The sequence below is a fragment of the Perna viridis genome, chromosome 5, assembly GCF_037379345.1.
Source record: "Perna viridis isolate PV_CMFRI_1.1 ecotype Kerala chromosome 5, ASM3737934v1, whole genome shotgun sequence".
NCBI lineage: Eukaryota > Metazoa > Mollusca > Bivalvia > Mytilida > Mytilidae > Perna > Perna viridis.
Genome location: NC_142449.1, coordinates 45,011,515 through 45,025,871, shown reverse-complemented (window position 1 = coordinate 45,025,871; position 14,357 = coordinate 45,011,515). Strand labels below are relative to the sequence as shown.

At 31.6% G+C, this 14,357-nt stretch overlaps 1 protein-coding gene across 5 annotated transcripts in view; it reads left to right on the top strand.

The window, feature by feature from the left end:
* LOC148617892 (nephrin-like) overlaps positions 1-13,622 on the top strand; it is a 69,456-nt gene extending 55,834 nt beyond the window's left edge. For 3 of the 5 annotated variants that reach the window (XM_088585542.1, XM_088585543.1, XM_088585540.1), the window contains 11 exons: positions 1,549-1,830; positions 2,370-2,488; positions 2,772-3,147; positions 3,448-3,546; positions 4,378-4,536; positions 5,099-5,256; positions 6,637-6,765; positions 8,252-8,408; positions 9,116-9,189; positions 9,562-9,775; positions 10,124-13,622. In XM_088585542.1, coding sequence (XP_088441668.1) covers positions 1,549-1,830; positions 2,370-2,488; positions 2,772-3,147; positions 3,448-3,546; positions 4,378-4,536; positions 5,099-5,256; positions 6,637-6,765; positions 8,252-8,408; positions 9,116-9,189; positions 9,562-9,775; positions 10,124-10,233 — 1,877 coding nt within the window. In that variant the 3' untranslated portion in view covers positions 10,234-13,622. Of the gene's footprint in view, positions 1-1,548; positions 1,831-2,369; positions 2,489-2,771; positions 3,148-3,447; positions 3,547-4,377; positions 4,537-5,098; positions 5,257-5,809; positions 5,831-6,636; positions 6,766-8,251; positions 8,409-9,115; positions 9,190-9,561; positions 9,776-10,123 lie in introns of all 5 variants that reach the window. The other 2 variants (XM_088585544.1, XM_088585545.1) reach the window with 2 other exon arrangements.
* The last annotated feature ends 735 nt before the right edge of the window (positions 13,623-14,357 follow it).

The window sequence follows — 14,357 nt, the reverse complement described above, 5'->3', positions numbered from 1 at the left end:
GAAATATGAATCCTTAAGTACATCATTGAGAACATTGGTAAAAATGGACAGATCTTGTGGCTGCAAAATAATACTTCATATTGTTTATTTATGAGATATATATTCAAGCAAATTTAATAAGCTTAATGGAAACAAACAAATGTTAGAAATAAAAGCCTTCCATTTTGGCTGGGTTTCACTGGTGCAATTCAGCTTATAGAATGATGAATATCAGGCAGGTGGGTGTGTGGTGAAAATATTTTCATAACATTTACTTCAGCAAATATAAATCACAGCCATTAGATATTTGGTACACAATTTGAGTATGCGGTTTTATATCGTGGGATGCAAATTTTTCATTTTAATCTATTAAACCATGTTGTAGTTATTGCCCTTTTTCAACTTTCTTGCTATTTTTTGTGTTATTTCTTTCAAAAATCTTCTCCTCTGACACTACTTGACCAATTGGAATCATACTTGGTATGAATGCTTCTTGGGGTATCCTGCATAGAACTGATGTGGGGATTTTTGATCCGTTGAAAAGCATTGCCGCCGTTACTAAAAATAGAACACAGGGGTCAGACAATAATTTTTTGCATATGTCTCCAAAATTGTTAGGTTAAGCCCAATCCTGACTGGGTAAAAGTGTTCAGCATGATGAGATCTATCTGCAGTCAAATTTTCATTTTAATCTATTAAGCCATGTTGGAGTTTTTACCCTTTTTCAAAGTTTTTTGCTATTTTTAATGTTATTTCCTTCAAAAATCTTCTCCTCTGACACTTTCACCAATTGAAACAAAATTTGGTGTAAGTATTCCTTGGGGTATCCTGCATAGAACTGAAGTGGGTTTTTTTTTGATCCATTGAAAAACATGGCCACTGTTACTAAAAATAGAATATAGGGGTCAGACAGTAGTTTTTTGCATATATCTCCAAAACCGTTAGGATTTAGCAAAATTCTTTCATAGCTGAAATGATCCTTATTTTTAGGACTACAAAAGTCTTCAGGCATAAAATTTGTCAGACACCTTCTTATAAGAGTAATTGCCCTTGACATTTTGCAGTTTTCAGCCAATGTCTTGAAAACTATGATAGATTTAGACTTTCAATTACTGAAAGATCCTTATGATAAGTCCTATCAATTTTTTTTTATGTCAAAATTGTTGGACAACTGCTTGTTTAATTCATTGTCCTTAAAGGCAAAATTCAACCAGGTGAGCGATTCAGGCTCCTGGGAGCCTCTTACTTAGCTTTTAGAGTATGGTTTATATAGAAGTGTATGTCAGTTTTCTAGGCTTTGTAAAACTCAAGACAGTTGATATAATTTTAAGCCATTTGTAAGATGTCAGATTTGCTAAACTGTTTGATATGATAATAGATAGTAAATAGTACATTAGGCAGTTTTCCAATGTAGAGAGTAGAATTTTATGTATTTCTATTGTGAATTGAGCATTTATAGTCATAAGAGGATTAAAAATGACTGAGTTTCAAATGTAAATATCATAAAGATGGATGTTAAAGTTATTTGTTTGCAGATAATATAAAATTTATTTATGATTTTATCTTCAGTCCCCGCATCTATTACAAGCATTACTGAGGAAGTCAGTCGTGGTATCGGTGGGATTGCTTACTTTGAATGTCAGGCTGAGGCTAATCCTAAAGTTCCTAACATGATCTCATGGTCTCGGGAAGGTTTTGATATGACCAAAACTAAACAGACCTACGATTATAAAGGAAAAGGTTACCTGACCGTGACTGAACTGGACAAGGAGGATTCTGGGATGTTTACATGTACAGCCTACAATAGAATTGGAGATGCAGCTACTAAAGAGGCCAAATTAATTGTTGTTTGTAAGTTTCTGGCATTTCCTCATCTTACATGAAAGGATAGTTCCCCCTCCATCCTCCTGTTTGATGAAATACCATGATCAGTTTCCTGCAATATCTTATAGTTTTATAAAAAATTTTTTATTGAGTAAATTTTTATACTCTGCCACACGAAGTGGCAAGATATAATGTGATAACTTTTGAAAAATTGCATTTATAGTCTGTTTCTTGAGAATTTCCAGATGATAAAAAAAAAAAATATGGATCTTTTTTCTTACTTTGTATAGTTATTGAGTATCATAAAATAAAGATCAAGTTTGAATTTCAATGTGATCTGATTACTTACACGGAAGTTTGGCTATTTTAACTTGTTTTTATCCTCCAACATATTTTAAACATGACAAGGGTATCATTTAATGTCTTATTAGATACCCTATTTTTATATAAGTAGTACCTAAGATTGCATTAGAGCCTTGTTTTAGTAGAGATGGGTTTGGAGTTTCTTTGATTTTTTCGTGATCATGACATGACCATCCAATTATTTGATACAATATACTTCACAGTTGATCCCAAGATAAAGAAGACACCACAATATGCCAAGGCAGCTGGTGACCAGGGTGACGCGGTGGAACTGAAATGTCTGGCTGAGGGGTCACCAGAGGTCAATTTCAAATGGAAGAAAGTAAGAAGGACATTACTTAGAACTAATTCCTCTATTAGGTAAAATTTATGCCATGTCAAGGTTTTAAATGAACCATTAGGGATACTTCCCATGAAGTAATAAGGTCTTTCGTAAGGTTCCAAATACCAGAGAAAACAAAATTTAAAAAATATGAATTTCATTAAAAATGGATTCACAAAAAAGAAGAAATAATTATTTATTATTAGTAGTTAATCTATTAGATAATCTAACAATTGTCAAGAACTTCTTAAACCGTATCTTAATTGTTGCCTCTTTTTATCAGGGTGATATTGAAATAACAAATGGAGGGCAGTACGAGGTCTATAGTAAATTTGTTGAGTCCAATTGGTACCAAGGAGAGCTTAGGATAATGAATGTTCAGAAGGAGAACTATGGCCAATATACCTGTCTGGTTGCCAACAAAAATGGAACTATTACAGATACATTTGCCATTAAAGTTGATGGAACCAGTATTCCTGATGCCCCCTATGATCTCCAGCGAGTGAACTCTACACATGATAGTATCACCATCTCTTGGCAGCCAGGATTTAACGGAGGTCTGCCTCAGAAATATACCATTATTGTACGGAAAGTTCGTGCTAGTGCTAAGACAACAGTTGAAATTCCCGCCCATTACGGCACTGTCTACACAATTCGAGGTATATTACTGTAAATTTCTTGTTGTATTCTGTCAAACCTTATATACTATTAACTTACAAATTCTAATTTTTGACCACATTTTGCATTCAGAAAAGTTGCATTCAAATTATGAAGCATCCATGTTGGTTACTTGTGAAATAAGAAGATTGTCTGTGATTTTACTTCTTTTCTACAATCTGTAAAATGTATCTACCTCATAGGAACTCCCAGAATATCCTGCAGTGAAATTTTTTAATGTGAGCTTTTTTCATAATTTTTCCACAAGAGCTACCTACATTAAATGTTTCTTGTACCTTCAGGTTTAGAGAGAGCCACACAGTATGAGATAAAATTAAAGTCAGAAAATGAGCACGGGCCAGCAGCATCATCACCTGCACCTATAGTTGTTAAAACATTGTGTGAGTACTTAAAAATGGGGAACTTGAAATGCAGCTTTTTCTTTTGCAATCTTGCTGGCTGATTCAGAAGAAGTTCAGATTTATGAGAGGAAAAAAAACTTATCTGCATGATGTTAAAATTTTATGACTTAAGTAGCTGTCTTTGTAAGAGTCATGCAGAATCTGAAAAATGTGATACACCCCAAAAAAGGTTACATATTTTTATTTTTGTAATTAAGTTGTTTTATGGGTCTTTATTATGAAATGTGTAATTATTCATTCAATCAGCCTGCTCTTAGGAGATAATCAACATTGAAAGTCCAATAGTTTCCATTGTGTTTGAGTGTCATTTACAGTGTTGTCTCCCTTACCTTTGAATTCTACAGTGCATTCTATACAATTTTTATCTCCTATGAGCATGGGTTATATGAAAAACCAGTGTTAATTTCTGTTTACTAAAGCATTTTAAACAAGATATCAAAAATAAAAATATGTAGGCTTTCCAACCATGTATCACATTTTGCATGATTCTTAGCTGGAGTGCTGCTTAAGATGTGAGGACATAAAAAGACAGATTTTTTAATATATATATATACTTCATTTTTTCAACCTAAGATTGCCAAAATTTTGAAATGCCACCATTAAAACATTTCTAGACAACCCTAAAATTACATGTGATAGTTAGTAATGGTACAGATTGATTTAAGCTTCATGAAACATAAGTGTTAGGCTATAACATGATTTATTATTGTATGAACTTCTGATTAAAGTGATATAGTCTCATAATTTCAAGTGTGATTATTTGTTGTTTTTTTTTTTTTTTTAACTTGTGTTGTTTATCATTCTTTACAGTATCTGATGTAGGGGGAGATAACCAGTTATCCCAATCCCAGGATGACGATATGCCTGTTATAATTATACTGGTTGTCTGTATAGTTGGTATCTTTCTATTGGCTCTTAATGTTGGATTGATACTCTTCTTCGTCAGGAAAAGGAAGAAGAGACTTGAAAGTGAGTGTATTTTCTTTTGCATAGGGAATTAAATTCCTCTTATGATGGGATCTGTTTTTTAAACCAATTTTCTTTTTGCAATTACTTATTTTTACAATTTACAATGTCAGTCTTATTTTCCAGTTGTTAAATTTCACTCTTAGATGTATTGCGTTACAAAGATGATTATTTACTAATTTATTTATTTATTTATTTATTTTTTTTTTTGCTCACAGAAATAACTTAGTCAACAGTTTTTTTTTCTCAACTTGGAACCTGAATAATAATTTCTTAATTTTATACAAGGATCGAGATTTTGATGTCAGAAAACAACTCAGAATCTGAGTAATAATTTCTGAAGAGTGCAAATTTGAATTTTTTACAAGGATCAAGGTTTTGATATCAGAAAAAAATAAAAGAAAGGTAATGTGTTATTTATACAATCATTGTAACTACAATTGGAGAATAAACTACTTCTACCATCTGTATGGTTGAAGTTAAGAAATTCAAAAATGTGTATTTCGTAAAATTATTTTATAGTTGAAATGACAGAATTTATATTTGTTAACTTCTGGTTGCCTAGGTAACAGTGATACGACAAGCCACACTAACACAATAGAACTTTATGGTCCTAGTAAGGAGGCAGCACTGTATACAATGACACCATCCGACGATAGCCGAAGTTACGGAACTTACGAGAAAAACATGGATGGTTTCTCTGATGATTATAGTAATTATGAAGTATGTTTGCAGATTTCTTTTTTTCATCTTGTATTGCAGTTATGACTAGGAGTTTTGATTTTTGCATCCATCCTCCCATGCCTTGCTATTTGAAAGTTTCGTTTAAGTGAAATTGCATGGGGAAATTTATTATGTTGATAATCTGTTAATCTCTTAAGAATTTTTAGTTATTTATTGAACATTGAAATGTTAATGAAATGCCCTTACATTTGAAAAAAATGTTTTTTTAGTCTTGTATACATTTTTATTTTCATTACTTTGTCTGCTCAGAAGATACAATGAAATACTTAGTTATTAAATTAAATGAAGTTATTACATTAATAGCTCTGATCAATAGCTTAAAGAATGGAAACAAATACTGATAAACTATCAAGTTATTAGAAAAAAGATGTCCCATTGACTAACTACTGTTATTGGGAAGAATTTGTGTGTTGGCCCTTCCTGGCTTTAAAGCTCACGAAATAATGCATTTACCGTAACATTGTGTCATGTAATCTTTGAAGTGAAACCATATCAGCATGATCGTTGTTAAGATTTAATATTTGTTGACTAGAGCAGATTTAATACCTCTAAGGTAGTGTGTATATGTTTCATGTTCCAAGTATTTGTATTTGTTTAGTTAAAAAGAAATATTGATGGTTTAAGTAATTTGTTTTTACTTTATCATTTTGATATTTGATATTTATTTATTGTTATGTTATGGTCCTGGGTTCTACCTAGAAAAAAATCCCAATATGGTGATTGGAAATGGTATCCAATGTTTGAAATCCTGTTTCCTCAGACAACCATGGTTATTCCCCCTGAGTTTATGATTTGTCTCCCCTTACCATAACAAATTATGCTGTGTTCAGACTGTCTTACACTGTGTGAGATTACATGGAAAGTTGTCATGATAGTTTCATTATTTAGAAGTCTGAACACATCTGTGTATTAACTTTGTTTATGAAATAAACAGTGTTGTTTGAACTTCAGGGGAGGTAATTTGCATTTTAAAATATAGGAATCTTGTCATAGATATCAATAATATTAGTTCAATTGTTGACAGGGATGCCCATTTTGATATTGATATTCATGATATAATTAAATTATTTGATAAAACATATACCCGAGAAGCTTTCTTCTCTTTTGCTTCACATGCTTTTGATATAAGCTGGGTTCCAATATAAATAATGCTTTTTAGCTGAAAAAATGTATTTAATAGATGTCATGCTAGTTAACTGATTCTTTAAAAGTTACTATTATAGCAAGGCTGAAAAATTGAACAGAGGTTTATTTACTTCAGAATGAGCTACTAATCAAACAACACTGTTGACCTTTGTTTGACCTGCATGTATTTATAGCATGACAGTGCATGACCTTGAAATTGTTTTGTTTCCATAGCATAATGATCAGAAAAGTACAAGTACGAACAGTTCCCATACATGTAATTGTTACCAGCTCAAGGTCGGAGTAAGGTCAAGTGTGCGTGGAATCAAAGGCAATTGTTGCCTGCCTCCCGACTCTTCTGGGGTAAATAACAAACAATTGTAGGGTGCCAGTTCTCTGTTTATGGAATACTCTTATGTATATTCTAAATTTTGTTCAATTTTGATTGACCAATTTTCTTCTATTACATTTTTTGGTACCCTCTCACATGTCTTGTATAGCTATTTGTTTGTGGTTTTGAGACATTTGATTTAACCTGTAGTTCAAAGGGGATGATGCACTACCAGCTTATAATAGCTTTTGGATTTAGGTTTTCATCTGTATTTTATATTCTAGTTACAAATATTGTTTGATTTCCACACTGGGGAATATCTGAAAGATATTGAAGAGAGAGAAAAGGTCTAATCACACCTGTTAACCTTTAAAACAATTCATGTGGAAGATTTTAACATTAAAGCACATTTTTTAGTTAAAAATTCAATTTTTGTATTTTTTTACAAAAAATATTATAATTTGAATCCCTCCTACAAACCTTACATTTTTTGTTTGAGATTCAGAATTTTACATTATTTTGTGGGGAATCTCCCCATTATGTGGGAGGGTTGAAAAGTATGGATTAAATAGTTCAGAGATTAGTCTAAAATTTAAGATACTAAATGTTGTTTCCTTAACAAGTCCTTATAGAACCTATTCTTATTCATGAACACGTGGAATTTTACATGATTAGAGATTTATGGTACAGGTTTACTCAACATTTATTCACCTGCAAGTCATAAGTTTTGGTTTGACTGAATAACAGACTAGCTTTAGGTGTGCTAGGAGATACTGCACCAAGATTTTATCTCATGCACAGGGTGATGGGATTACAGAGTACAATTTGATGGAGGAGGATGCTCTTTCTGTGGGTCGTAGGGAGTTGGCACCCTACATTACTTAAGAGTCACTTTATCTAGGCTAGACTGCACTGTAGTTGTAGTATTTTGAATCTTGTCTGATAATCTTCCTTAGAATTACATGAGATTATCTCCCTTTGATTTTAGCAACATTGTTCCATTTCTGTAGTCTTCATGTTTTTAGATAAACTGTTTTTATCAATTCAAAAACAATTTAGGCTTTGAGTAATGGAAAGTTTGAAAAAGAAAAAAAGATTATATTGTACAAGGAAAAACACTGCAGAATTTATCAAATTTATTTATAAACAAAAAAACAAAAGAACTACAAACCAATTGTTTATTTTTTATACGATATAAATGTACATTTATACTGTTTGTTTCTGGAAAGAATTATAAGAGCAACTGCACTCTTTTATTTCATATGATTTATTTAGCACAATCTTGCTTTTAATTTTCTCCAAGCATATATATTTAATCTTTCAAATTTTACATACTGCAATAGACAGCTTAATTTCAAGTTTAGTTGCTAGTAGCTAGATCAGTTCATTTCTTAAAACGTTGATTTACAATATAGACCCAAAAAAAATGATTAAGCAGCTATTTGTGTTCTGTAATCATGCAATTTTAACAATTTTGATCCCAATTTATTAATCTGAAACAATTTTGTGATTTTTAAGGATGAGGATGTGAAACGAGTATTTCTTCCCCCTCCAGCTTACCAGAGTTATGCCCCTAGTAGTAAAACAGACTCTCCAGTGATGAACCATAAAGCATTTTTGGCAGACTCAAGGACATATTTAGATGACCCAGATAAGGAACATTGGCAATATGAAGGTTTGTTTCAAACATATCGATGTTTAAAGATTCACTTAAAATTGTATTCCAGCAAACAGAGTTTTTGTGGCTATATAGGAATAATTTTATCTGTGCAGCTGTCTGTGTATCTATCTACCTATCGGACCATTGCGGAACCAGCTGCTACGGTTGTGTAATATCTATTTTGCCAGATTTATTTTTTTAGACTTGACTTGATTATGAATCGAATTAGAGTTTAGGATTTGTCTTGATTATGGATCGGATTAGTGTTCAGGACTTTACTTGATTATGGATCGGATTAGTGTTCAGTAATTTTGTTGTTACCCTGATTGTGTGAGCAACTACCAATAAACTCTTCCAAGAAATTAGGCAAAAAATTAGGCAAATTTTATATTTAGGTTTTGCAATGTATATAGATGTACCTGAAGCAAGAAAAAATGCTTTTCAGTGAAGATCATTAAGCATAAGGGTTAAAAGTGTTGCAATGTTGGGTTTTACTCGAGTTCACATACAGTTCAAGTTTGTATTTAGAGAATTATTCTTTTTTTTTTAACGCAGCAAGTTTGCATGACAAGCACTGAACCATGATGTCTCAGGATTATAAAACTTAGATATATTGAAGTAAAATTTCATGCATTTTCATCATTCTCTGTGTGATAGATGTTTGAAAAGAATTATATGTTGAGGATTTTATAAAACAATCATTTTCAGAATTCTATTTTTAGATCCCTATAGAAACCGTGGTAAAGGAACTTTTGATGATTATCATGAGAATGGGTATGAAGATACAAGGCCAAAGGTAGGTAGTTCTTATTATCCAAAAAAGAAATTTGAAAAACACAAAACCTGTTTGAAGGATTGGATTTCAACCTAAAGACACTCAACCTTTAATTATGCTGTTAGAATGTGTCTGATATTTAATTGTATGTATAATGGTAACATTTCAGTAGGATGTGACTATACTTGCCCATGATTTCAGAGTGTCTGAGTGTGGTGGCATGCCTACCTGCAGCTTTTGCTTCTGTGAGCTAGCACAACAGAAATCTGGCTCAGCCTGTCGATCTAGTAAACTGCAGGTTCCGGTTGATTGGTCAATTATTCTCATCCTGAAATAAATGAAATATCTGCCATGGGATGTTTAACAATGATTAATCAAACATTTTATTTTCAGAGTATAACAGATTTCTCTGACAGATCCAGTAGAACAGCATCAACCAGTAGATTGTGTGGTAAGACCCCACCTCCTCAGCCTCCAACCAGATCATCAAGTAAAGGTGCTACAAACCATTACTGTCAGTCTCCTGTTCCTCCTCTTCCTGCTAGGAACTATGATCTCAATGAGTTACCTCCCCCTGTTGAAGAAGAACGATATGTTCCTCCACCAGGTGAATAATCTGATTTTTCAAAACAAAAACCTGATACATATGAGATGATATCAATTTAAAATCAGAAAAGTTGCACATTATTTAGGTCCTTCAGAATTGATAGGATTTTTCAGGCGTGATTGTGACTTTCATAATAGTATAAAATCAGAAGAGTAATCAGTGATAAAAAATAATTTCTGAAATGTATAATAATCACATACAGCAGGGATGGTTATGTTCCACTTTTTTTGGGTTTTTTTTTCTTCTGAATTTGTTTAGAAAGGATTTTGTTTTAATTTTCTGGTTTTGGTTTAGACAGGTTTCACTGAATATTTATGTAATTTTTAACATTTTTTTTTGTTTTATCAGGAGAGAGTTATAACCCAAATCTGGTCTACAATCCCTCATACAATGGACCAACAGTCAGATCTCCATCACGGAATTATCAAGAGGATGATATGAGGGGCCATCTAGTATAGCATTGTCTGTCTGTGATCAATCTGTCTTGCCAATTAGCCTTTCATTGTAAAATTTGTGATTTTCCATGTTTTAATGTTGGGAGAACTTGACTTGGACATTGCATATGTGATTTTTCATGTACAGGTTTGGGGAGAATTTTTCCTGTATCTATGTGAAGGACAAATGGAGAATTTATCCTTAATCTGTGATAAATTGTGATGAAACTGGTCAGTCAACTTACAGTGGTGATTTGAAGAAGGAATTTTGACCTTCAGGAAGCTTTGAGAGAAAATCATTCCATAGGAGGAGAGACTTCTATAAATAGAATTCCGATACATTAGTAGTCCAACGAATTTCTGCATAATCTTATGTAGTGAGATGAAAAGTGTTCAAAGTCTGCATTTCTAAGTGTTCAGATAAAGATTTGGGGAAGTTTGAACCTTGAACCATTTTTCGTAAATTCATCAGAATGTTGACATAATCACCATCAACATCAACCGACATTATCTGATAAAGAACTATTTTTCGTTTTGTAAAAAAAAATGAACCATTTGCTGGAGTTAAAACAAGAGTTTTTCCTTTTTAAAGGAGTGTAAATGTGCTATTATTTATGACTATTGAAGGTGCTATGCATTTATCATAAAAGGACACGTTTGTCATTGTGCTTCAGATTTGTATGCCTTTTTAAGGCCATTCAAAGTAAATTTCATAGTTCTCAGGCAATTTTCATTAAAAGTTGTGAAAACTGAGGAGGGAGACATTCTCATTACCTTTTTATAGTCCCCTATGTTAGATAATGATGCTTTTTTACATTTTTTACAAAGAAGGGGTGCATCGATAACAAGGAATTCTCAAAGGAGATGAGGCAAGGCCTGAGAAACATGAAATTTTTTTTATTTGGCCCAAGGTTCTGTTATATTTTTTTATGTTTTAGGATACAAACTATTGTAAAATAAGATTTTTGATTGCCAGTTTGTGTTAGACCTTGATTTTAATTGTCAAGTTAGGAAAGTTGTCTTGATTTAAATTGTCCATTGAGAAAGTTGTCTAATGTTAAAAATTATGTTCAAGTCTCTAAGAACATTCTTTCTGGAAGTTGCCTTTCCTTAAATCAGAAAGAATTTCTGTCAAGCAAGGTGATGAAATAACATAGGAAATACACTCAGAAACTGAAAATTTTCAATTAAAAAAAAAAGAAAAAAAATATTGTTTATTTCATAACTAATGGGGTAGGGGATGCCCATTTTTGTTGTCGTAAGATTTTTTTTTTAATAGAAAACATTACTTGATTACTTTGTAATGTTTTGGGTTGTTGCTGATATAGGTTTCAATACAATTTCTGCAAGGACTTAAAATGAAGTAATAGATATATATTTATATTTGTTCGGCCTTATTTAGTGTTCAACTACCAATCTGTCGGGAAGATTATGTTGGTAGATTCAATGTTAGTGCATTTTTGTTGTATGATTTAGGATTTTTACACAATTTTTTTATAAGTTTTTTTAAGTTTTACAACCAGTTTTAGAAGCAGCTAGATTCATATCATACCTACCATCATATCAGATCACTTCATTAATGTGCAATGTGTGCTTTTTTCTTAGTTTTAGGCCATTAAAATAATTTTAAGGTTCTCATTTTAAGTTTGATTTAAGTAATATGAACCTGAAAATTAATTTGATGTAGCCTAACTGGTATAATGATGTTTTATGGCAATTATTTGTTGATATTTTGACTCAGAAAAAAAAAACTGGACGGATTTTCAAATTTTTTCATGAATTTCTGCATCTTTGATAGTATTCCACAATATGGAATTATGAGTGAAAAATTATTAATATAGTAAAAGTTTACTGATTTTACTGTTAAATAAAATTGGTTAAATGCTGTTTTAACCTTTTTTAGTTCCGATTACCAGATTTTCTCAAATTTTAACAATGAATCAGAGTTATTTCCCCTTGCCAGTATATTTTCCCACCAAATACCAATAGTAGCTTTATAAGAAGTTTTTGCAGAACTATATTACATTGTGTAAATATTAAAAATGCCTCTACTTAAGAATTCTTATTTTATTTTTAAAGTATTATTTTTATGATCTTCATTTTTATGTGTTAAAAGAGACTTATATTGTATCATATATAATGCACTGTATGTGTGAACAGTTCTGGATGAAACTATGTGTTTATGTTTGAATGGGGTTTAAGCAAGGAAGCTTTGTTGTGAGTTTAAAAAAAAACATTTATATATTGTTAAAAGTCTAGGCTTAAACTTCAATTAATATGAAGATTTTGATTTTTAATTTCAAGAATTTTTTATTTTCACATTTTAAAATATTTATATTAAGTGAGGTTGTAATAGAAGGAATGTTCTAAATATTATCCTCAGAGAGCAGATTGATTTCCTATAGTTTTGTCAATTTGCTTTGATATGAAGTTATTAATAATTTTAGGTTTTAAACATGGTGATAATGTAAAGCCTTTATTTTACTTAATATATAACTGATAGTAATGGGTGTCAGTTGCTGTTAAAATCAGGCAGTGGATGAAACATGGTATGAAAAAAAAACACCATTTTAATATGACTATTTGCACCATCGGAATTAGGAAAAAAGACAAGATATTCCATATCATTTTGGTAAATAGACTTAAAATTTAATTGAAACTTATTTCAAGGGCAGATAACTGTCAAAAACTTAATTTTTCTAACATTCTATTGAAAAATGTCTGACCAACTTAAGTGATGCAGAGATCAAATAATGGTCGTTTTAAATAGAGAGAGCATCCTTGAGTGAAATTATATTGTCAGATCAGTGGGTTTTTTTCATGCATGTTTCTAATTTTTCCCATTTTGCCTGAATCTTGCAAAAACTTGCACTTAAAGTCACAGAGCTTCAAGTACTATTGTTTAGAAGTGTTAGTTTTTTCTCTTAAGGGAAATTTATTGATAGCTAAAGTAATTTTGGACAATACTGGTCTAGTGTTTTTTATACGTTTAAGAAAATTTGGTAAAATTCTTCGAAATCCAAAACTTTCAATGATTTGATATTACTTAATATTAAGATCTGAACATCAAATTTCACTACGATAAAGTTTCCCCTAGCACAGAAATTAACATTTGTACACTGCCTGTAATACTCCAGAGTATACTGAATGTAGTCCGAATATTTTCTTACCTTAAAATTGCCCGATTTTGTATTTGTTTAAAAAATATATACTTGTCCAAAATTAAGATCAGTAATTGTTAGGTCAAATGTGAAATTAAGACTTCGTGTGTTCCGTTAAATTCTGCTTGTGTGTGATATTATACTGCCAAGAATGTTAGTTCTGAATGCTTGTTATTGTATGTGTTAGAGAGATTTTTCTAGTCTGAGATTGATCATTTCATGTCTCATGAAGGAATAAATGATGTTTTTGAATTCATTTTCATTCAGTTATTATCTTATGCATCAAGAAAGGGCTTGTCTCTGGCCCTTCATTCCTTATTGGTTTATGTCATCGACGTTAAATCCCAGCGATTCTTTTGTGGTATGGCACTTTGTATTACAATATCAAAGAAATCCATTCACTTATAGTCAAGTTATTGTTCCAACATCATGAAAATGTTTTGTTTCTTGTCCCTTATTTATGAACAGTTCAAGTAATAACCTCCAAATCCATTCACAATTTATCCAGTTATTGTGCAGACATCGTTAAAATACTTGTTTTTGGTTCTTATTTTTAAGTGGTTTGAGTAACAACTCACAAAAGCAATCCCAGCCTTCCTGTTTTTGTGGTTTAACATCTTGTACAGTTTCTAAGAGATCCATTCACAATTAAATTATTGTCTGGACATCATAAATATGCTTTATTCTGGCCCCTTTCTTGCCCTTAATTCCTAAATGGTTCAAGTCACAACCTCCAAAATCGATTCAATGCCTCTTTTTGTACTAGAGCACTTTTCTGGTGTAATTTCATAAAGATCTATACTCTAATACTTAAGTACCAGTCTCTACAAAAATCAGACAGGTGGTGATTCATGCATGTCAATACCCCACCAAATTCAGTTATATTTCTTGTTCAAAAACCGTTAGAGATAACATAACCAGTCTTAGTTTTTTCATTTGGGGGTTGCACTTTTGAGATAAAATTTATATAGATTGTATGTGAAGTTA